Source organism: Camelus ferus, chromosome 18, assembly GCF_009834535.1.
Source record: "Camelus ferus isolate YT-003-E chromosome 18, BCGSAC_Cfer_1.0, whole genome shotgun sequence".
In the NCBI taxonomy this organism is placed as follows: domain Eukaryota; kingdom Metazoa; phylum Chordata; class Mammalia; order Artiodactyla; family Camelidae; genus Camelus; species Camelus ferus.
The window spans coordinates 12,796,788-12,818,539 of NC_045713.1; the positions used below are offsets into that span (position 1 = coordinate 12,796,788).

At 50.6% G+C, this 21,752-nt stretch overlaps 1 protein-coding gene across 13 annotated transcripts in view; it reads left to right on the plus strand.

Annotated features, from left to right (window-relative positions):
- Positions 1 to 21,752, plus strand: part of TRRAP (transformation/transcription domain associated protein) — a 97,117-nt gene that overhangs the window by 47,425 nt on the left and 27,940 nt on the right. For 6 of the 13 annotated variants that reach the window (XM_032460051.1, XM_032460057.1, XM_032460053.1 and 3 more), the window contains 21 exons: positions 1,132 to 1,185; positions 1,314 to 1,334; positions 3,006 to 3,125; positions 3,351 to 3,470; positions 3,880 to 4,044; positions 4,137 to 4,318; positions 4,538 to 4,736; positions 5,159 to 5,287; positions 6,710 to 6,976; positions 8,137 to 8,343; positions 9,357 to 9,515; positions 9,613 to 9,747; positions 11,079 to 11,189; positions 12,049 to 12,195; positions 13,617 to 13,830; positions 14,340 to 14,465; positions 16,159 to 16,305; positions 17,035 to 17,234; positions 17,762 to 17,883; positions 18,171 to 18,384; positions 20,128 to 20,307. In XM_032460051.1, the coding sequence (XP_032315942.1) occupies positions 1,132 to 1,185; positions 1,314 to 1,334; positions 3,006 to 3,125; positions 3,351 to 3,470; positions 3,880 to 4,044; positions 4,137 to 4,318; positions 4,538 to 4,736; positions 5,159 to 5,287; positions 6,710 to 6,976; positions 8,137 to 8,343; positions 9,357 to 9,515; positions 9,613 to 9,747; positions 11,079 to 11,189; positions 12,049 to 12,195; positions 13,617 to 13,830; positions 14,340 to 14,465; positions 16,159 to 16,305; positions 17,035 to 17,234; positions 17,762 to 17,883; positions 18,171 to 18,384; positions 20,128 to 20,307 (3,219 nt within the window). The remainder of the gene's footprint in view (positions 1 to 1,131; positions 1,186 to 1,313; positions 1,335 to 3,005; positions 3,126 to 3,350; positions 3,471 to 3,879; positions 4,045 to 4,136; positions 4,319 to 4,537; positions 4,737 to 5,158; positions 5,288 to 6,709; positions 6,977 to 8,136; positions 8,344 to 9,356; positions 9,516 to 9,612; positions 9,748 to 11,078; positions 11,190 to 12,048; positions 12,196 to 13,616; positions 13,831 to 14,339; positions 14,466 to 16,158; positions 16,306 to 17,034; positions 17,235 to 17,761; positions 17,884 to 18,170; positions 18,385 to 20,127; positions 20,308 to 21,752) is intronic. The other 7 variants (XM_032460058.1, XM_032460064.1, XM_032460060.1 and 4 more) reach the window with 2 other exon arrangements.

Sequence of the window (21,752 nt, forward strand, 5' to 3'; positions counted from 1 at the left end):
GAATAAACATTAAAAAACCTGGAGGGTAGATGAATGACTTCCATTTGTTCAAAAAGATCCCATAAATTTTACAGCAACTAATTTGGGCTGGGGGTGCAGTCGCATGGGGGTGGGCCGCGGGTACTGGGAAGTCCTTGGGCCCCTGCTGAAGCATGTTGATCAGTGTGTGAGTGTGTGCCCTGAGCAGCCTGGGGACGTCTGGCTGCATGAGAGAGGCTGCAGGTATGAACTCGGGAGCCATGGTGTTTGGGGGTCCAAGGCCGTGTGGCCACGGCTTCTTGGCCTCAGCCCAGGGCCAAGCCACCTTTCTGCTCTTAAGCTCTGATCATTTTTCACAGATGCTCCACAGGATTAGAAACAGGTCTTGAAAAGTAGTTTCTTTTTATTTGGCTGGATCCCCAAATAACATTGCCCAATTGGAAAACCGTAACAGAGGACACGTTAAAAGTTGAATAAAAATAAATAAAAGCTCCCTAGAACATCGATACCCCCGACGATCAGAGCTTTACATTGTTACCACCTTTGGGAAGGTTTACCTGTTCGGCATTGAACTTACAGGGGAGAACTCATGACCACCTTTTATGCCAACGCACACGCACACACGCACAGCTTCCCCTCAAAGGATAACCCAGGTATCTGTCTGGTGGCTGGTGTCATGGCCTGTGGGTTCTTCTGGGTGTGTGAGCCCCAAACATGCCTAACTGATGAACTGATGGGGATTAAGCCCTCTTCCAACTTTAGCTGGGAAAGAAGGTTTTTTAAAATGTCTTAGCACTTCACATAAAATATTGAATTACTCACTCTGAACAAAACAAGTTTTTAAAATGTATTTGCATATGTCAGGGTATTACAGTTTCTCCCCCTAGACCAGAATTCCAAAACTCCTATTACTATAAATTTGATTCAGGGAAGAATGTGCCCCATGTGACATCATCAGAGGGGCTGTTTTGACATCTGAAGGGTGGAAGGTGTGTTTTTTGCTGTTGAGCGTTGTTAATTAATGTGTGCTTTCTGATAATTGTGTCTTTATTGTCTTGTTTACCCCAGTAACCCTTACTGTGTATGAGTATGTGGGAAGTTCTGTGTAAATAACATAAATAGAAAAAAGATGATTTTCCTCCCCATCCTCAGGAAAGCATTTCAGAGTGCGGGAGATGTTCCTTGTCTCCATTCTGTCAGTTTGAGGTGAGAACAACCTATTAAAAGTCAGTTTATGACTTGCAATGTGAAGAACAGTTTATTTTTTCTTTTCTTTTCTTTTTTTTTTACCTTTCGTTGCCTTTTTTCATGCTGTCATTTCTGTTTTGGTTCAGCCTGCCGTGGAAGGGGTAGAGGTGAGAATCTCAGCGGAGGCGCAGGAGGGGCTGTTGTCGTACTTGGTTCTGCTGTGGCTTGTGGTTCTGTGCTGGACGGAGTGTGTCGTGCCTTTGAGTGCAGTGAGCCGTACTGTCTGTCTGTGGCAGAGTCGTACCAGTACCATTGCTGTGAACTGTCCGGGGGCCACGCATGTTTTCTATTAGGATGTTTTTAAGCAAGATTCTAAGTTCTTTGGTTTTCTATCTGCTAGAATTGCAATATCTCAACATTTAAGATTCAGTTGGATTTTGCTCTCATAATGTTTGTATGAGCTCACGCATCTAACAGCCTCTTGAGAGGAAACGCCACGAGGGATACATTGTCCCTGCGAGAAACTGGGAGGAGTCCTGCTTCCTTTCACACTGCTAACTGGCCAGCTCCCTCAAAGTGCAGGCCTCCCTGCCCTCCCCGTGCCCAGACCCCGGGGTGTCGCTCACGCCCACCACACTGATGTGGTCACGACACCGTGACTTTGGACAGCCCAGCTCTGAGTTTTCCTTCTTCTGTAAAATGGGGATGGTAATCTCTGTCATTCCTGCCTTTCGGTGGTGGCGTGCAGGCCAGAAGAGGTTTCATGACAGTGCTTTGAAAATGAAAACCCTTAATGTGAAAGTACCATTATTAGAATGTTATTCTAATTTCAGGATAGAACTTACTATGTCTGAAAACTTGGAAACACTGTAGATGAGAACTCCAGAGGTGGCGTGGGGCAACACTGAGCTGGTTTTTCTCACTTTCCAGCCATCTCACTGTTTTGCCTTTTGGCTTAAAGAGGCATTTTGAGCAGTGTCTCAATTGCTGCTGGGATGTGGTCCCGCATGACTGGAGTTCATCATCCCCGTTTTACTGTGTTCCCTTAGAGTAATGGCTGTCCTGTTACTGCCACCCAGGGTGGTACCCAGGGAGCCTTCTCTCCCTGTGGCCCGAGTGGCAGACACAAAACTGGAAACTGAAACTGGGAAAGGAAAGTTGGGGTGACACTCAAGAGTGATTGACCGCTGAGCTGTTAGCACATTACAAGTGCAAAATTCTTGGCATTTCACATATTTTCATATGATTCTGTAAAGCAGTTTGCCAGCTTTATTTTAGGCCTGGTTGACAAATTCTTAGTACCACAGTCTGTTATTTATTTACATTGATAATTAATATCCAGGGTAAATACTTTAAATATTTTTTGAGAACTTTCTGTGTGCTACGTTTTGAGGACAAAATGAGTCTGTGCCCTCAGAACTTAGGACATTGGGCCGACCCCATGCTTTCATGGCAGCATGAGGGAATCCTGCCACTCTCATGGCCCCCAGGTGTGATCACCTCCCACCTCGGGGGGCCTGACTCGGCAGCCCCAAAAGGTCACTTCCAACACTTGTCAGTGTGCGTGAAAACAAACAGCACAATCACCCAGACGTACACAGTCCGCTCCCTTCCCGCTCCGTTGAGCGATAAACTCTGAAGGCCAAGGGCAGGTAGTCTCCTTAGGCCAGAGCTGTCACCTGAGATCGGTAAGTTGTGGCTTTTACGTGTTAACTCTTGGCTTCTGTTGGCCAGCCTTGCCAGTGTAGCTAGAGCCCAGTAGGGTCTGTAGTCATGTTAGTATCTCTAGCTAGCAGGATTAATTGGCCTATTTTATAATTCCTGGTTTTTTTCACTAGGAAATGAAAATTTGTTCGGCAATCATAAACCTTTTTCATCTGATCCCAGCTGCCCCTCAGACTCTGGTCAAGCCTTTGTTAGAGGTTGTGATGAAGACAGAGCGTGCTATGCTGATCGAGGTAATGGTTAAGCTCAGGACCGGTTCTTCTTCCTCCGTCTCTTGGTTATAATGTTTTCACTTGGTCGTAATCTAACAGTGTGAAGAGGTTAGGTATTAGCATTGGCTTGTGGTTAGCACCCTCCAGTTACACGGGGGAGAAGTGCACAGTCCCTACCGTGTGAGGTCAGTGGAGCAGAGGAGCCTCACACCCCCGGAAGACGCGGTTGCCCCACGTGTTTTCCAGGCCGGCAGTCCATTCAGAGAGCCTCTGATCAAGTTCCTGACTCGCCACCCCTCACAGACGGTGGAGCTGTTCATGATGGAAGCAACGCTCAACGACCCCCAGTGGAGCCGGATGTTCATGGTCAGAGCTCGGGCTGGAGTCGGGTCCCTGCCCAAGTTCTCTCCAGCCTGAAATTCCTATTTCACTGTCCAGTGTCCTGGCTTTGTTTTTCTCTGGCATATTTGAGTATTAGAAACATCATTGTGCGTGTGAGAAGCTCAAGTCCAGGAGTCCCTCTGTGTAGGACTTCTGTGGTGGGGACGAGTGGGTGAGCTGCTAGGCCTGTGAAACCCGTGAGGGATGATGACTGTCTAAGAAGCATGTTTTTTGAAGGCTGCTTACAGTGATGTTTTCTTTTTCTTCTCTTTTTCTTGTTTTTTTTTCTTTTTAGCCTGCCTAGAGAGGTTTAGAAAGAACCTTGGAGTTTATATTGTCTAAACCTTTTGTGGGTTTTGATTAGCTTAAAACAACTGTTTTGCTTTGTTTTCAGAGTTTTTTAAAACACAAAGACGCCAGACCCCTGCGAGACGTGCTCGCGGCCAACCCCAACCGCTTCATCACGCTGCTGCTGCCCGGGGGCGCCCAGCCCGCTGTGCGCCCGGGCTCGCCCAGCGCCAGCACCCTGCGCCTGGACCTGCAGTTCCAGGCCATCAAGGTAGCGCATGCCCTTCTTTAGACTCCCGACGCCTGAGACGTGTAGTCGAGGCGACAGTCCTGTCAGTGTCCTCATAGTCTCTTCTTCGACAGATCATCAGTATTATAGTTAAAAACGACGACTCGTGGCTGGCCAATCAGCACTCTCTGGTGAGCCAGCTGAGACGCGTGTGGGTCAGTGACACCTTCCAGGAAAGACACCGGAAGGAGAACATGGCTGCCACAAACTGGAAGGAGCCCAAGCTGCTGGCCTACTGTCTGCTCAATTACTGCAAGTGGGTGCCCCGTGTGCTCTGCGCCAGGACCTGCTCCTGTCACCCCATGAGCTAACCGGGGCTTCTTCCCGGATCACGTGGCTGGGCTCACCAGACATGCAGTCAGATGGGTGGTCGGGAGTGGGCTGGAACTTTGAGCTGCTTAGAAGGCAAGTAGACGTCATGCGTAGTTAGGAAATTGGCTGTCATTTAACTCGCCTCCGTATTTTGACCCTTCAGGAGGAACTATGGGGACATAGAGTTGCTGTTCCAGCTGCTCCGGGCCTTCACTGGTCGTTTCCTCTGCAACATGACGTTCTTAAAAGAGTACATGGAGGAGGAGATTCCCAAAAATTACAGCATCGCTCAGAAGCGTGCCCTGTTTTTTCGCTTTGTGGACTTCAGTGACCCCAACTTTGGAGATGAACTGAAAGCCAAGGTGGGTCCCACTGTTACGCAGAAGCCACGGCGTTTAAGCTCATTTTCTAGGGAGCCAAGGGCACTGCTTGTGTCCCGCAGTGTCTCTGCTGATGCCGAAACAGTGGTCTGGGCTGTTCACGAGGAACTGCCATTGTCGAGAAACATAAGGCAGATCCAGCATGGCCAGTAGTTTGTTAGTTCGCTGGTTTATAGAACAACTTATTTGAGGCGAGAGAATTAAACCAGGCCACTGTCTCTTTTTCTCAAGTTTTTAACTTCCCTTTCTAGTTGCCCTGGGAATAAAAGTCGAGATGAGGAGCTGCACCCTTGATTGAGTCCTAACCCCGAGGGCGGCGTGGCCAGGCAGCCTGTCCTGCTGCCTAGTTAGGGGGAGAGCACGGCTTGGCTTTCCTTCTCCTTCATTCTTAAATTTTTTTGTAGGTTCTGCAGCATATCTTGAATCCTGCTTTCTTATACAGCTTTGAGAAGGGGGAAGGAGAGCAGCTCTTAGGACCTCCCAACCCAGAGGGCGACAACCCGGAAAGTATCACCAGTGTGTTTATAACCAAGGTGACGTCACTAACCGTGCACTGGCGTGAAAAGTGACTTGGGATCCCGGTGTGTGTTTGTGTGTGTGTGTGAGGGAGAGGGAGAGAGATGGGTTCATTAAAATAGGCTTATTTCCCTAGGGCTTTTTTTTTTCTTGGTTGTATTAATTTACAGCAGAGCTTTTTAATTCTTAACTAGTGAATTTATTAAGGCAGCCTCACTTTGGAATGTACTTCTCCACAGTAATAGATGCAGTGAGAAACAATATCTCAGTGAAAATTCAGAGGCCACAGGTGTTTTGTAAAAACCTTTATTGCTGGTCAGTCGAGTTTTCACCCAGTGACAGTGTTAGGCTGGATCCAGTTGCCTCTGTGCCGCTTTGCTGCCAAGGTAATGAAGCGTCGTGTGGCAGTGGCAATGTCTGAAATTGGCTTGGGTCCCAGCATTTTTACAGCAGTGTTTCTGGTTTGCATGAGAGAGGTTTCTGAAACGAAGTGTTTCTCACGTGCCTCGGCTGTCCTGTGCGGGGAGGTGTGGCGCAGGGCCGTGAGCCATGAGCCGTTGGCGTTCCCCGCCTGCAGCGTCACCGCTCTCGGGAAGGACTGTCGTTTCCTACTGCCCTGACCTGCTGTTCACCTGGGCAGGTTGCTGGTCCGTATGGGGCCTTTGTCCCCTAAAACAAGACTCCTTCTTGCAGCTTTGACCCCACACCCACCCTCCCGAGGGAATGAGAGCTGAGCACAAGGAGTTATTTTTGGTCCGCATATTGATGTTTGCCTTATTCTGGGCAGCTCTGGGGAGATGGTGGCCCAGATGTGGCCCCTTCCCTTGTGCTGCCTTCTCTGGACTGTGTCCTCTGGGTCAACTGCACAAGTGAGGAGGTGGGATTTTGAGTGTCAATGAGGATAAATGGCGCTGGGGAGGCTGGAGCCCCTGAGGAAGGCAGGGGTCGCCGTGAAGCAGCAAATCCAGGGAAGAGAGGACTTAGAGGCTGGAGCGACCCTGATGAAAACACAGTCGTGATGGGAGACGTCAGTACCGTGGGTCTGTTGATAGGCAGAAGGTGGTCAGGGTACTTGAATGGTGCAGTCAGAATGCCTGATCCAGGAGAGACATGTAGACACTCCTCAGAGTGTACCTTTTTTCTTGCAGCCATGAAACACACAGAGAAGTCTTCCTTTTCTACCTTGAGCCCCTTTGCCCACTGCATTCTGACTTCTAAACCTACCCCTTTTTTCAACATTTAAATACATTTAGTGGGTTTCTAACTGTATACAATGAAGGAAAATAGATGTGACATCATCAGTTCATCATTGTAAAGCCGAATATTCTATATAAAGAGAGAGACCGGGACGTGCATTTTGTAAGGTTTAAATGTGCCGTGTGACCTTGGAAGTAGCACAGGCCAGGCAGACACGCGTCCTCTCTGCTGGTCCTCGGCAGGTCCTGGACCCCGAGAAGCAGGCGGACATGCTGGACTCGCTGCGGATCTACCTGCTGCAGTACGCCACGCTGCTGGTGGAGCACGCCCCGCACCACATCCACGACAACAACAAGAACCGCAACAGCAAGCTGCGCCGCCTCATGACCTTCGCGTGGCCCTGCCTGCTGTCCAAGGCCTGCGTGGACCCCGCCTGCAAGTACAGCGGACACTTGCTCCTGGCCCACATCATCGCCAAGTTTGCCATACACAAAAAGATTGTCCTGCAGGTACCTGGCCGGCTGCCTCCCGGCCTCCCGATGTGGACATGTGTCTGCACGTGTACACGTCGCTCCCTCATGCAGGCCCGGCCTCTCCTTCCCTATTGATCGTCTTTCCCAGTACGTTTAAAAATGCCATCTTTCTGTCACTGTGAAACCTCCTGTGGTGATCCATTCCCACCCCTCCCTCCCCAGTTCCTGCTCGGCCCGCTGCTTCCCTGCAGCCTTGCTTTCAAAACCATAGGGTGTCTCCCTCATCCACCTGACACTCCTCTACCCGTTACATGAAAATGTTTTGCTCCAGGGCCCCAGCTCACTGCTTAGCTAAAGACAGCGGGCACTTGTGAACTGTCATCTCCTAACCCCTGTCGGAGCTGATCTCAAGCACATCTTCCCTGCATCTCTCAATGGGTTAGGCTCTGATGTCAGGCAGCTCCTGGTTGAGTTTTGTTTCTTTCACTCATGAATTCACAACCCCGGCCGAGTTCTTGTCTCTGTGTAAGAATTAAACATACTAGTACACTTGAGCACTCAGCCGTGTGTCCCATGATGCGCCTGGTAGGTGGTGGGTCTTGTCCCATCCTCTGAGTCATTCTCGATTGTCTCCTCTGACCACTCCCTCTTGTGAACTCCTCTGGGCCAGGACCCGGGGGCCATCTGTGAGGCCTTGTCATTCTCCCCAGCGAGCAGGCTTGGGCAGGGCCTGCTGCACCCAGCACCCTTCCTATCCCCTCCACCTCGGTGCCAGTCAGCTGGTCTGTGTTCCCGTGATCTCCCTTTCGTCAGGCCTTCACCTCTCACTTGAACTATTGCAGGACTGCTTCTGAGGGTGGTCCCCTTCACTCCGTTTTCCTTACAGAGCCGGTGTGAAAAGATCTGTGTCCCTCAGTTAATTCCCGCTCATTATTTTGGAGGAGCTGGTCTTAATCATCTCTGTATGCTCCACTGTAGTCCAGCACGAGCACGTAGTAGGTGCTCAAAAAATATCAGCAAGAGCATATTCATTGATCAAAACTTAACAAGAGAGGAAGTAACTACATCTAATGAGAGAGCCCAAAGGACTTTTAAAAATTATTGTACAGAACTATCATGTCTTGGTTCTAAGCGAGTGTGTTTATTTTGTTTTCTAAAGCCTTCATTCTTATGTAAGAATTTCTTCCATGTTTTAGGTTTTTCACAGCCTTCTCAAGGCCCATGCAATGGAAGCCCGAGCCATTGTCAGACAGGCGATGGCGATCCTGACCCCGGCGGTGCCGGCCAGGATGGAGGACGGGCACCAGATGCTGACCCACTGGACCAGGAAGATCATTGTGGAGGAGGGGCACACGGTCCCTCAGCTGGTTCACATTTTGCATTTGATAGTGCAGCATTTTAAGGTGTGTAAGCACCGCTGCGGATGGAGGTGGATTGCTTCAACACCAGGCCGTTTGCAGGCATTTGCTTTGAAGTTTTGCCAGTCTTTTATTTTCTGTAGCAGTGGTCACGATTCTTTTAGTGAAGGTGGTTCTGACCCATTGATGACTCTGTGCGTGTGCGGCCTTACCACCACGGAAATGGCTGTAGTTTAGAGAACGTGGCCCCGATATATGCTTCTTTCTGTCCAAGGCTGCATTTTTCTTGTAGATTCAGTTGACCTTTGAACAACAGGGGTTTGAACTGTGTGGGTCCACTTATATGCAGGTTTATACAGTAAATACCTACTAGTTGGTTGAATCTGTGGGTGCAGAACCAGAGATACAGAGGGCCGACTGTAAAATTATTTTTGTGTTTTCTACTGTGTGGAGGGTGGGCACCCCAACCCCTTTTGTTCAAGGGTTGTCTGCTCAGTTAACAGTGAATACAGAGGAGTTGTTACTTTAAGGTGGGAGGTAGACATGTTTAACTCTGGACTTCAGTAGCTTGGCTTGAAGGAGCCTGTGGCACCTCTTTATATAATCAAATTGCCCAGTTTGTTGGATTTATTTATATGTAAATATTTCTTACATAAACAGTTGAGTTGAAAGCTAATATTTTCACAGCCAGCTCTTTTAGAATTGGGAATTTGCCTCTTGGCATGACTAAACTTTTAAGACATTAAATCTGAAGTTTGATACCTATGACTAAACTTGCCTACCTAAAGAGAAGTCAGGGTTTCGGCATTTTTAGAGATGGTACTAAAAGGCTGAACGGCACTATTATGTGGGGACGCAGTGGGGGCAGGTGGGAGGGGTAACCACACTTCCACACACGGCGGGTAGTGTGACTTCCCTGCTGCGGTTGTGGTTCGGAGTCATTGAGCGGGGGGCGGGGGGTGCTGGGGTTGGCACGGGGGGGCGGGGGGTGTGCGTGCGCGCTCGTGCGTGCTGGGGCCGTGCCGCGTCCTGGCGTGACGCTGGCCCCCCGCCTGCAGGTGTACTACCCGGTGCGGCACCACCTGGTGCAGCACATGGTCAGCGCCATGCAGAGGCTGGGCTTCACGCCCAGCGTCACCATAGAGCAGAGGAGGCTGGCCGTGGACCTGTCCGAGGTCGTCATCAAGTGGGAACTGCAGAGGATCAAGGACCAGCAGGTGGGGGTCAGCCCGCTCGTGTCGCCCCTGCCTGTTCCCTGCGCTTCTCCTGAGAGGTCAGTCAGTAATGTCCAGGGTGTTGTGTTTCCTGATTCAGCCTGATTCAGATATGGACCCAAATTCAAGTGGAGAGGGAGTCAATTCTGTCTCATCTTCCATTAAAAGAGGGCTGTCGGTGGATTCTGCGCAGGAGGTGAAACGCTTCAGGACGGCCACAGGGGCCATCAGCGCGGTGAGACCATGCGTGCATGTGTGTGCCTTCCTGCACGGGCTCCGTGCTTCCTTGTGGGGTTTGTTCTTTTAGCCAACAGACTTTGACTGTGGGCAGGTGCCCAGCACCATGCCAGCCAAATGGCTGGGAAAGGCTGTGCCATCAGATAGCCACCCCATGACGTTACTCCCTCGGTGTTTCCCAAGTCCCCAGGCACGTTTCCCTGCGCTTACCCGGTACCGCACAGATCGGAGTTGTGACTGAGAACATACGCCCACAAGGCGTCCAGTATTTAAAGTGAGAGTGTGTCCTCCTGTGTCTGGAGGGCAGCCACCAGGAGAGCCCTGGCTGCTCACTCTGCCCTCACCCCTGTCCAGGTGACGGCCCGGAACTGTGCTGCCCACCCTGCACTGTCCCCGAAGCCTGTGTGCCCTGCATCCACCCTGTGCTCAGATTGGAAACCCGGCCCCGTCCGCCGTTTGCCCGTTTGCTCCTCTTCACGTCTCTGGTCGAGAGCCAGTCCTGTCAGCCCGGCCACGAGTAGCCAGCCTCTTCTCCCGTCTCTGCCCCTCCGCCATGGTCCCCACCCCCAACACCATCTCTCACCCAAACAGTGAGGCCACCTCCCAGGACCTCCCACTCCTTTCACTTTTATCCCTCGTGGCCACCGATTCACAAAGCGGAGTGCCAACCCCTTTCTTCTCGAAGTTCAAGTTGAGGAAGCTGGGTGAAGGGCACGTGACCTCTACTGTTTTTCTACTTCTTGTGAATATTATAATCATTTCAAAATAAAAGCTTAAGGCAGAGAGGGTACAGCTCAGTGGTAGAGTGCGTGCTTAGCATGCACAAGGTCCTGGGTTCAATCCCTGGTCTCTCCACATAAATAAATAAATCTAATTACCCCCCCCCAAAAAAAAAACCCAAATTTAAGAAATTAAGTCAGACTGCCTTTCCCCTCACTAAGCCCTTCCTCCCCTTGACCTTGACCATGGCCTCCAAGGCCCTGCTGGTGGCCTAGCTGCCCTGCACCTTGTGCTCAGGCTCCAGCCACTCAGGCCTTTCTGGAAACACCCATGCCCTTTGCTCGTTTAGAGCTTGACAACTGGCTCTTTTCTCTCTCCCTTGGAGCAGTTTCCTCTCCCCTCTTCTGAAGGCTGGCGGCCTCTACCTGGGTGTCACTCCTTGCTGCCCAGCAGTCCTGGAGCACAGGACCCAGGACTTTCTTCGTGGCCGCTTTGTTTCTCCGTTTTCTGCGGAGACCACACCTGCCTGGGGTGTCCCTTGTGCCGGAGCGGGGCCTGCGCGCTGGGGGCGGGCCGCACGGCTAAGAGCTCTCCTCCTGCCACCTCCAGGTGTTCGGGCGGAGCCAGTCCCTGCCAGGCGCAGACTCCCTTCTCGCCAAGCCCATCGACAAGCAGCACACGGACACCGTGGTGAACTTCCTCATCCGGGTGGCCTGTCAGGTGCAGTATCTGCACATCTTAGGTTCGCGATTCTTCTAAGCCAGGGCTGTCTGGTAGACACCAGTGAGTCTATCCATGACAGTCAAAAAGGGAACAGATGGACCAAGGTCTGAGAGCAAGTTTTGTCCCTTTCACATCCAATTCCATTTGTTTCATGGCACACTAATATTTCTGAAATCTGCTGGTGTCTTATAGTTGATAGGATTTTGAAAAACATTTTTTCTTTCAGCAGTGATAAAATAATGGTATATCCTATAATAGTATTCTGGTATTGGAGAAGCATGGCAGTTCAGTGTTCTTGGGCAAATTATTTGACTTCCAAGTTGCCCGTCTCTTAAAGGTGTTGGGATGATCCACCCTGTGTAAGTTAGGGCAGTGCTTACTAATTTAAATGCGTCAAAACTTGCATTTATTTACCACCATTCATATCAGTATGTATTTTCATGGTGGTGTTGGGAATCCATTGCTGAAACTTCTCAAAAAACATTAAATGGAATTTTCCTTACTAAGTGGTTTTTATAAATATTAAACAAAATAGTATAGCTTGCAGCACTATTGAGGATCTCCAAGTGCTGGAAACAATCTACTCCTGAACTGTTCAGTCGATGCTTGCTTGTGGGCTGCAGCGTGTGGGGCACAGCTGGGGAGGCCCAGTGGGGAGGTGCTGATCCATTAATCGCACAAATCCCCGCTGCAGGGGGCGGGGTCCAGGGGGAGCAGAGACAGCTGAATTGAGTCTGATAGGAGAGGAGGTGGCTGTGAGGTGGAGCACTGGGATGGGAGGGTGTGGAGCCCGGGCGGACAAGAATGTGCACGTAGATGCAGTGAACCTTGGGCTTGAATTTGAGTGAATTTCCAGGTTAATGACAACACCAACACTGCGGGGTCTCCTGGGGAGGTGCTGTCCCGCCGGTGTGTGACTCTCTTAAAGACGGCCTTGCGACCGGACATGTGGTCCAAGTCGGAGCTCAAACTGCAGTGGTTCGACAAGCTGCTGATGAGCGTGGTAGGTGCAGGGGTCCTCGGGACGGGGGGCCACAACCACCTCCTCTTCTGGCTGCTAATGAAGAGGAGGGAGTGTCACTCACTGAAATTGGTTTTAAAATGGCAGCCCTCACCTCTAGCCTCAGGTAGAGTTAGGAATTTTGAAGACGTGATGGTTCTCTTGCCTTTCACAGGCACATTTCTTAAACTGACCTGCCAGCTGGCTTGGAATATGCACTTTTAACTGATTTACACAACAATCTTTAAAAGAAACTTGGAAGTTTTAAAAATAGATTGAATGATGGGTATGGCACTGTATAGTCAGGTAATAAGAGAAAGCCCCCAAATACTGATTGTTTGGTGGGTTTTCTGTTGTTTTTGTTTCTGTAAAACTACAAAATCCTGTAATTTTCTTGGAGGTTGCAAAAGCTGTTCTCTTGCCTTACCCATTTAATCAGTAGGACATGTTCAGTATGTCTAGTTCTACAGTGAAATTTGAAAATTTATTGTCTCGGAATTATAAAACCTACTGTGAGCATTTGTTACTTTGTGCTGCAGAGATGAGCATTCTTGCTCAGCTTTTTGAAAGGTTACAAAGGATACTGTGTCACAAAAGCAGTAGGGTGGTAGGCCCCCAAGATCTGCAGCATGTGCTTTGATTATAGCATGGTGCTTAACTTCTAGATTATCTGCAGATTTACTTTCTTTTTCTTTTTGAAAGATCAGATTGCTTTCCTATCAAATGTAGTCCCAGTTCAGCCAAGCTCAGCCAGTTGATAGGCTGATGTTTCCATGGAGCAGTGTCATGCTCACAGGGACTCTGCCTTTCCCATAATCTCTAGTAAGTGGGAGGTGTTCCCTCTGACCCACGGTGCACACATAGTGCACCTGCAAAGTACGTGCGTGTCTGCCACAGAAGTAAGCGTGCGAAGCCATGCCTAAATCCTCACTGCACGCCATGTGCTCTGTTAGCGTCATTTGTTTCTTTCTTTCTTTTTTTTTTTTTAATACTGACATTTTTTAGATTGATTTCAAGATGTAGTTTCAAAGATACATCCCTTTAGAAGGATATTTGTATTTTAACTAAAAACATGCCTGGTGAAAACAAAAATCATTGCAATAATTGCCTTTTTAAATCAGATTTCAGTGCTTTCCAAAATTTTAGTATCATCTAGTATTGAATATTAATTTTTTTCAAGAGCTTTTAAAATGAAGTTCTACTGAGTATTTAAAGCAAATTTGTTAAAAGGGACATTATGTAATCCTGCTGTATTAATAAAATAGGGTGGTAATTTATACGTCTGACATGTTCCTTCTTCAGTGGTTCTTGTTTCATTTCTTAGTACTTAACTGGCACGTAGTTTTAGTTTTGCCTGATTGATGTTCCTGTGACTCACTGTACTGTTGACTTCATCTGTGTGTGGCCTGTGTTCTCCACTCCAGGAGCAGCCTAATCAAGTGAACTACGGAAACATCTGCACGGGGCTGGAGGTGCTGAGTTTCCTGCTAACTGTTCTCCAGTCTCCAGCCATCCTCAGCAGCTTCAAACCCCTGCAGCGTGGAATCGCTGCCTGTATGACGTGCGGAAACACCAAAGTCTTACGCGCCGTCCACAGCCTTCTCTCCCGCCTCATGAGTATTTTCCCAACCGAACCAAGTACGTGACCTTTTCCATTGGGGCCTGTCCTTGCGAGCGGATGGCTGGGCCCAGAGCCTGTTCCTGGGGATGCACGCCCTCTACGTACCACCCGGGCGTGTTATCACCCCAATCTTGTTTCTACCTCAGACTCTTTTTAAATAGTAGCAGTCTTCACATTTTGTGTCTGCTTTGGAAGTGCAGTTTTTCATCAGCCAAACATTACTCTTTCCTTAAGGTATTAAAAGGAAGTTAGGTTGAAGTGTTTGTCAAGTGTTGAATGGTTGACCAGATAGAATTTTGGTGTATTATAAGCAGGTGTGTTTAGAGTGTGTTCAGGTTAGGCTTGGTGGGATGAAAGGTTGTCCCTGAGCTCTGTAAAGTGAGAACCACACGTCCTGCAGTGAGAGCGGTGCCCCTGCCGGTCACCACAGGCCCCAGGCCACCAGAGCTCAGTCGCTGGTGTGAGGAAAGCCTGGGCGGGTCTGGGAGCCCAGACTGCAGAGCCCAGGCCCTCACTTCTGTTCCAGGCACGTCCAGTGTGGCCTCCAAGTATGAGGAGCTGGAGTGTCTCTATGCAGCAGTGGGGAAGGTCGTCTACGAAGGGCTCACCAGCTACGAGAAGGCCGCCAACGCAAACCCCTCCCAGCTCTTTGGTGAGTGTGTGTCCATCGTGGTTTTCCCAGCGGTGGTTCGGCCTGGCATCCATCTCCCTGCGGTCGATGGACGAGCTTTCCTTCTGAGGAAGGCGCAGGGTGTTGGGAGGAGCTTGGAGCTGACGCGTTGTTGAGGGTGCCTGTGGGTGGCCATGTGCACACAAGGCCACAGTCCTCTGTGGTCTTGGAGGTGACTGACCCCCACCCTGCCCAGCATCGGAGCTTCCTGGGTTCTTCCCACCTTGGCCTCAGATGAGAGTGGAATTGCCCCGAGGTGCTTGCATCCTGCTGACCCAGTTTTATACTGAACCCAGAGATGCTCCTATGCAGATATAAATATGTCTTTCACGACACGTTCACCTGCCGTTAAGCCACACATGAGACAAGAACTAGTCCCCGTCTACTTGGCAAGTCTCTGGCTACCCTGGGAGAAACGAAATTGGTTTCTTGGGTAATTAGGACAACTGGATGGCTCCGATGTCCAGGTCACCAGAACTCAAACGTGTAGTCACCTCTGCTTTTTGTGAAACTCACCTCTTGGGGAGGATCAGACTTTGGGTTGGCAAATTTGAACATTTTTTTCTCCTTTGTTACATGTTCTTTGTGTAAAATTTTGAAACTATCAAATGAAGGAGAACTGAAAGTACGTATAAGCCTCTGTGCTTAGTGGCTTACTCACTCTAAACATTTCGATGTGTGTGTTTTTTTATACACGTTTATAAGTACACACACAGGTAGCCTTTGTTATGCAAACACTTGTTTCCGAATTTGCCAACTGAATACACTATTTTTTAATTAATTTCTTGCTCTCCAAACTCCTGCTGCTTGCTCTCTGAAATTCAGGAGCCAGATGAACTGAATTCACATGGTATCCCATTCTGGAACCAGATAGATTTGAATAGTGAGGCAAGTGGGATCGCATGGTGTCCAGCTCAGTATAGCGTGAACGTCTTGTTAATTCTCCAGAGGACTGTCTTTGAAAGGAGCTGCCTTCCGCAGTGGCCCCGGCTCCCTCTGTGAGGATGGCAGCAGGCCAGGCGCAGCCCCTGGGCTAGTGGGCTCCATCCCCTCCCTGTGCTAGACCCGGGTTACACCCTGGGCTCGTTACTGCCTCTGCTCAGCAGAGGAGGGTGCAGCAGCTGAAACGGCCAGAATCTACCCCCATGTTCATCGTCGTCAAATTTCCTGGGTTACCTGTCATGGGACCAGACTGGTCATACATTTCTGTACAGGGGAACGAGGGGATAGGAAGGGGAGGGGTCATCAGTGCCCTAGCCTCAGGTTGTTCAGGGGTCAACCGAGCAAATGTTTCCATGGTGTGTGCAGCTGACAGCCCGGGGACCAGGGCTGCCGACCCCTGCGCAGTTGGAAATCTCTGTATGAGTTACGTTTGACCCTCTGCATGTGACATACCCGTGCTTCCTCCGAGTCCCAGTGCCTCCTCCTCAGGGCCATCCAGCCGCAGGGCGTATGGTATTTACTGTTGGAAAAAGCCGTGTGAGTGGACTCGCGCAGCCCAAACCTGTGTCATTCAAGGGTCAGCTGTAATGCTGACATTTGGGGTTAGCCTCTGCTTTTATCAGAAATGACACATTTTTGTCAGCACGTTTTTAAAATGTTTTAAATAGTACATTTTTGTTATTTACTTTAAAAGACTTTGCTTGAGAGACAGCTGGCACTTTTTGCCTTTCAGGGACCCTCATGATCCTCAAGTCTGCCTGCAGCAACAACCCGAGCTACATAGACAGGCTGATCTCGGTCTTCATGCGCTCCCTGCAGAAGATGGTCCGCGAGCACCTGAACCCACAGGCCGCCTCGGGAAGTGCTGAAGCCACCTCAGGTGACAGGCGTGGTCCCCCGAGTCCTTCCCCGGGACTTCAGCACCTTAGCGGTGCCAGCCGTGTGATTGGATTCTAAAGCTAGCACAAATGCCTGTTTATTTGTGCAGTTCATTATCATTTGTTCTTAACAAAGAGAGTTTCTGAACATTTCACTTAAAACCAAAATCAAACTCATTTTTAAAATAAACTGCTTTTAAAATCTGTTAATGAAGGAACTTTCGAATAGGTGCACGCTTTATGTGGAACGTTCACCACTGTATGAGAGCTATCTAATGATCTTGCTGGAAATCAGAGATTGCTTAAACAGAGCTATTATTTCTGAAGAAGGATTAAGTCGTGGGTTGCAGACCTGAGTGGTGTGAGCTCAGGGGTCTGGGTGCTGAGTTGGTGTGGGGCGGGGAGCTGTGGCTATCACCTCTGCTGGACGCCCCTCAGAGCACGAGTGCCATGCATGTGGCTTTGGGACTTGGCTGTGCCCTGGGGCTGCCTGCATGGGCCCCATCAGCTTCATCGTCCCCTGCTCCGTGGGGAGGCTCTTCCGCGGCCACCCTTGCAACGTGGAGCACCGATAAAGTGATGAGGCACTTCAAATCCCAGCGCTCCGCTGGCTGGAGAAGATACCTGGGGGAGGAAGTACGCAGAATCCAGCGCGCCACCCATGCGGCGGCTGCCTGCCCGTTGAGGAGGGCTTGTAGAGACTGGGGTGTGTTCTGTCTCCGCACGAGCAGGGACCAGCGAGCTGGTGATGCTGAGCCTGGAGCTGGTGAAAACACGCCTGGCCGTGATGAGCATGGAGATGCGGAAGAACTTCATTCAGGCCGTCCTGACCTCCCTCATCGAGAAATCCCCCGACGCCAAAGTCCTCCGGGCCGTGGTTAAAATCGTGGAAGAATGGGTGAAAAATAATTCCCCGATGGCAGCCAATCAGGTGAGCAGGGAGGGCTGGGCGGCCCTGTCGGAGCCCCTCTGCAGGTTCTCAAGCAAAACCTTTTTTCATGCGCTGTTTGCATTGAGGGGATCTTTTTTTAAGGTGGACTTTTCTCACTGTGCTTAGCAGGTTTTAAACAGAAACTTGAGATAACGGGTCACTTATCTTAATGTTTTATTCCTGTTAAAATGTTAAACCTTACTTGTTAGTTTTGGTGGCGAAGGTAAGCCAATAAATAGTGATTGCAGTGAGGTGCTTGCAACTTCTGATTTGTCTTGAAGTTTAGTTCTTTCTCTCCAAAGCGAGCTGTAGCCTCTCCCAGGAAAGTCAGGTTGGCCCCTGTCTTGATCTTACGCATAAAAGAACCATCTTTGGTTTTTCTGTTCAGAAACGACCCTGTCTTCTTTCACCTGACAAAATTGTAGGAGCTTAAAAATTAGTACAGCAGATGGCTGAAAGACTTTGAGCATGTCTTTTCTTAAGTAGACGTAATTGAGCTTTTCCTTTTAAAAAACAAACTTGTGCAGACGCCTACACTCCGGGAGAAGTCCATTTTGCTTGTGAAAATGATGACCTACATAGAAAAACGTTTTCCAGAAGACCTTGAGTTAAATGCCCAGTTTTTAGACCTCGTTAACTACGTCTACAGGTAATCACAGCAGTTAACCAGATGTTGCGCGTCGGTCCCTCATGTGTTCTCTGAGCAGCCAGTGACGTGCCTGTAATTTTCTCATCGTACCTAAATTTTAAATGTTCATTTAAATACTGAATCACAAAGAATGTGTCGGCATCACTGAGCCTTTTTCTCCAATACTGCGTCAGCTCGTGATTTGGGACACGCTTGGCCTTCATGGTGGCAGTCTGGGGGTTGGCATCCACTTGCCCTCTGCCCCTTCTCATGGCTCTGCTCTCTCGGTGTCACTCCCCCGATTACAGGGACGAGACGCTGTCTGGCAGTGAGCTGACTGCAAAACTGGAACCTGCCTTTCTCTCTGGGCTGCGTTGTGCACAGCCACTCATCAGGGCCAAGTTTTTCGAGGTTTTCGACAACTCTATGAAGCGGCGCGTCTATGAGCGACTGCTCTACGTGACCTGTTCCCAGAATTGGGAGGCCATGGGGAACCACTTCTGGATCAAGCAGTGCATTGAGGTAGGGCGAGCAGCTCAGCTCATGTGGCCGGGAGGTGCCCGCATGCAAGGTGGGTTAGGAACCTCCCCCCGAGAGCCGCCTTTGATCTCTAGGAGGCAAGGAAAGACTCACAGCTGGAAGGTGGCGCCACGGCTCTGCCCCTTGGGCGAGGGCGAGGGGTGCTGCGGGCCGGGGCCGTCTCGGGGGGCGGCACGTCGGAGGTCTCTGGTGAGACTGCTCACTTTCTTGTTTGCTTCCTTCATTCTTGGGCTGAATCCCCAACTTGCTGCACCAGGCAGCCTGGCTTCCCCGCAGCAGGTGCCTCAGCTGTGCTAGGGCGACTGGCGCCAGGTGACTGTGTCTTGTGGATGGACGGCAGTGCAGTTCTCCTTGAGGGAAATGAGAGCTTGTTAGCGATTTCCACGGGTGCTGAACGTGTTTCCAGAGCTGCAGGTGCTAATGGTAACACAGTGGGCAGAGGCCCCGGACTGATGCTTCATTCATTCAGGAGGCCTGTTGATTGTGGTCAGGCGGCAGGCCCTGGTCAGGTGGGAACAAAGATGGAAAAGACACTGGACTGTAGGGACAGGGCTGGTGGAAGCGCACAGCCAGGAACCCGCTGTCCCTCCCGTCCTCTGTCCTGTGTGTCTGGTCCATCACCAGCTGTTACCCACGCGAGACCACTGGCTTTTCTCCCTGCCCCTGTCTCTCTCCCTCTCTTAGCCATTGCCATCCCTCACAAAGATGACGGGACCATGTCCTCGGCGTTCGCCCACCTTTCCTCTGGCCCACCGGGGTGGTTCTGGCAGAGTAAAGCAGATTATCCCTCCTTGCCGTTGGGCCAGGCACAAGAGCTGCCCTCCAGGACACGGTCTCTCTGGCCCCCGTGTGCCCGGGCCTTCGCCCTTCTCTCCAGCCCTGTACTGTTCCTCTGCCCCTCTCTCATTAGTGTCCCCTGCTGGCCTTTCCACCTGTGCCACATTCCTGACCCCCTTGCCCAAGCGGGTACCCTTGTATTCTCTGTCACTCTGCCCGTGCCTGGGCTGTGTCCTCACAGGGAGTTTGTGTCTGTTCATGTTTCGACGTTGGTCTCTTCCTTCTCTCCGAAACTTCAGCCTCACCAGGGCAGGGGCACCGTCGCTGTGAAGTTGACAAGTGAACATCCAGGTCCTCGCACAGCACCTCGTGGGTGTTCAGTAAATAGTTGCCAAAAGAGTGCAGGAGAGGCTTGGTCAGGACAGCGTGGGCAAGGCCGGGGCTGTGGGTACAGTCACGGGTAGGGGGTGCTGTGTTTTGGAGATCTCGTGAGCCCCGCCCAGGGGCTTGCGCGGGCCCTGCAGGCTGTGGGAGGGGCGCCACGGTCTGCAGTGTGGGGGAGGATGGGTCTGAGTAGGGTGCATCGGGGTGAGTGAGGATGTTGTGTCCAGGCAGGAGGTGAGACTGGCAGGACGTGGTGATGAGGTAGGGGCAGAGCGGGAAGGAGAAGTGGGTGTGTGAAGCGAGGGTATCCGTGCTTCCTGCGTAGGGTCGGGGGGTGGTACTCTGAGGCAGCAGAAGAGGCATCCTGACTGGTCGGGGAAGGAGGCGTCGAGTGTGCCTGGACTCAGGGTCAGAGGTGCCTGAGCGGGGATCCCGTCTAAGCCGGGGAGGGGTGTGGAGCCTACTGGGCGGGGGCCATCACTGCGCGAGGTGTTGACCAGGGTCTGTCCACACCTGCTTGTGGGCCGTGTGTCAGGTCTCCCTTCTCTCCTTCACCCCCTCCAGCTCCTCCTGGCCGTGTGTGAGAAGAGCACGCCCATCGGCACCAGCTGCCAAGGGGCGATGCTCCCGTCCATCACCAACGTCATCAACCTGGCCGACAGCCACGACCGGGCGGCCTTCGCCATGGTCACGCACGTCAAGCAGGAGCCCCGGGAGCGGGAGAGCAGCGAGTCCAAGGAGGAGGTACCACGGGGCCGCCAGGCCGCCTTTCACAGTGGGATTCCCATTTCTGCTGAAGGATTTACGTCAGCCGTGGGTCTTATTAGGACAGGAGCGATGTGTCAAAGCCTGCCTCCCGCTGAAAGCTCTGAATGTGGTGCCTGTGTTCAGTTAGATTGTCTTCCCTTTTTTTCATGTTGAGGTATAACTGACATGCATCACGTTAGTTGCAGGTGTGCAACGTAATGATTTGATGCTGGAATACACTGTGAAATGATCGCCACGGTGTCTACCTTCCATCACCACACATGGTTACAGAATTTTTTTCTTATGACAAGAAATTTTAAGATTTGTTCTCAGCAGCTTTCCGATACACAGCACCGCGTTACTGTCTGTGGGCACACGCGGTGCGTTGCATCCCTGTGGCTTATTAATTTTGTAACTGAAAGTTTGTACCTTTTGATTCCTTTCACTCATTTCACTCACTGCCCCCCAACCCCCAAAACCCCCTGCCTTTGACAACTGCCAGTCTTCTCTGTCTTCGACCTTGTGTGTGTGTGTGATTGTGTGTGTGTGTTTAGATTCACATATAAGTGAGATCGTATGATCTGTCTGTCTGACTTACGTCACTTAGTACAGTGCTCCCAAGGTCCATCCACGTTGTCACAAATGGCAAGGTTTCAGTCTCTTCTATGATTGAATAATACGCCATTGTTTACACACACACACAATCCATTCATCTGTTGATGGACACAGATTACTTCCATTCAGTCAGGTTTGTTTAAGGTAGAGTTGAGAAGCATCTTGTGTTGCCGTTCACTTTGAGAGGTCACTTTATATCGGCTCCTGCTGCTCAGCCCGGGGTATTTTACTGTTCGGTGACTTCTCTCTGCAAGTTAGCAGTAGCCCATGTTGTGTCACAGAGCACCGCCCTGGGGTGGGACGCCTGTTGTAAAGGAACCGTGGCTCTAGCTGGCTCCACACGCAGCCTGCCGGGAGTCTCCCCGTCTCCGCCCAGTCCTGGCTGGAGCAGCTGTGAGGCCAAGAACTAACTGACCAGCAAGGCTGAGGCCTTTTTCCAGCTGCTTCTCAGTCCTCCATGTGGCTGACACTACCCAAGGCACAGATCCTTAAACTGTTTCTTTTGGGTCGTTGGCCCTTGGAAGCTTGGTCTGTTTGGAGCGTTGGGTTTTAGAAGACAGCCCCCCAGTATTGAAGGAGGAGGGACCCTCTTTGCTTTAAAAGGGGTAGTTTGTACCCTCTGTTATATGTAAGGTATCTACTTGTTTTACTAACAAGGTGTAAAATTTTTTTGCCAGCACTTAGCACTTGCTAAGTACTAGATCATTTGGTGACATGATCTTTTTTCTTTCTGTAACCCCCCTGTGTGAAATAAATTGCCAACTTGGAGGTGATTCTTCTGCATTTTCAGGGGCACACATCAAATGGTTGATGACTTGACTTGGAGC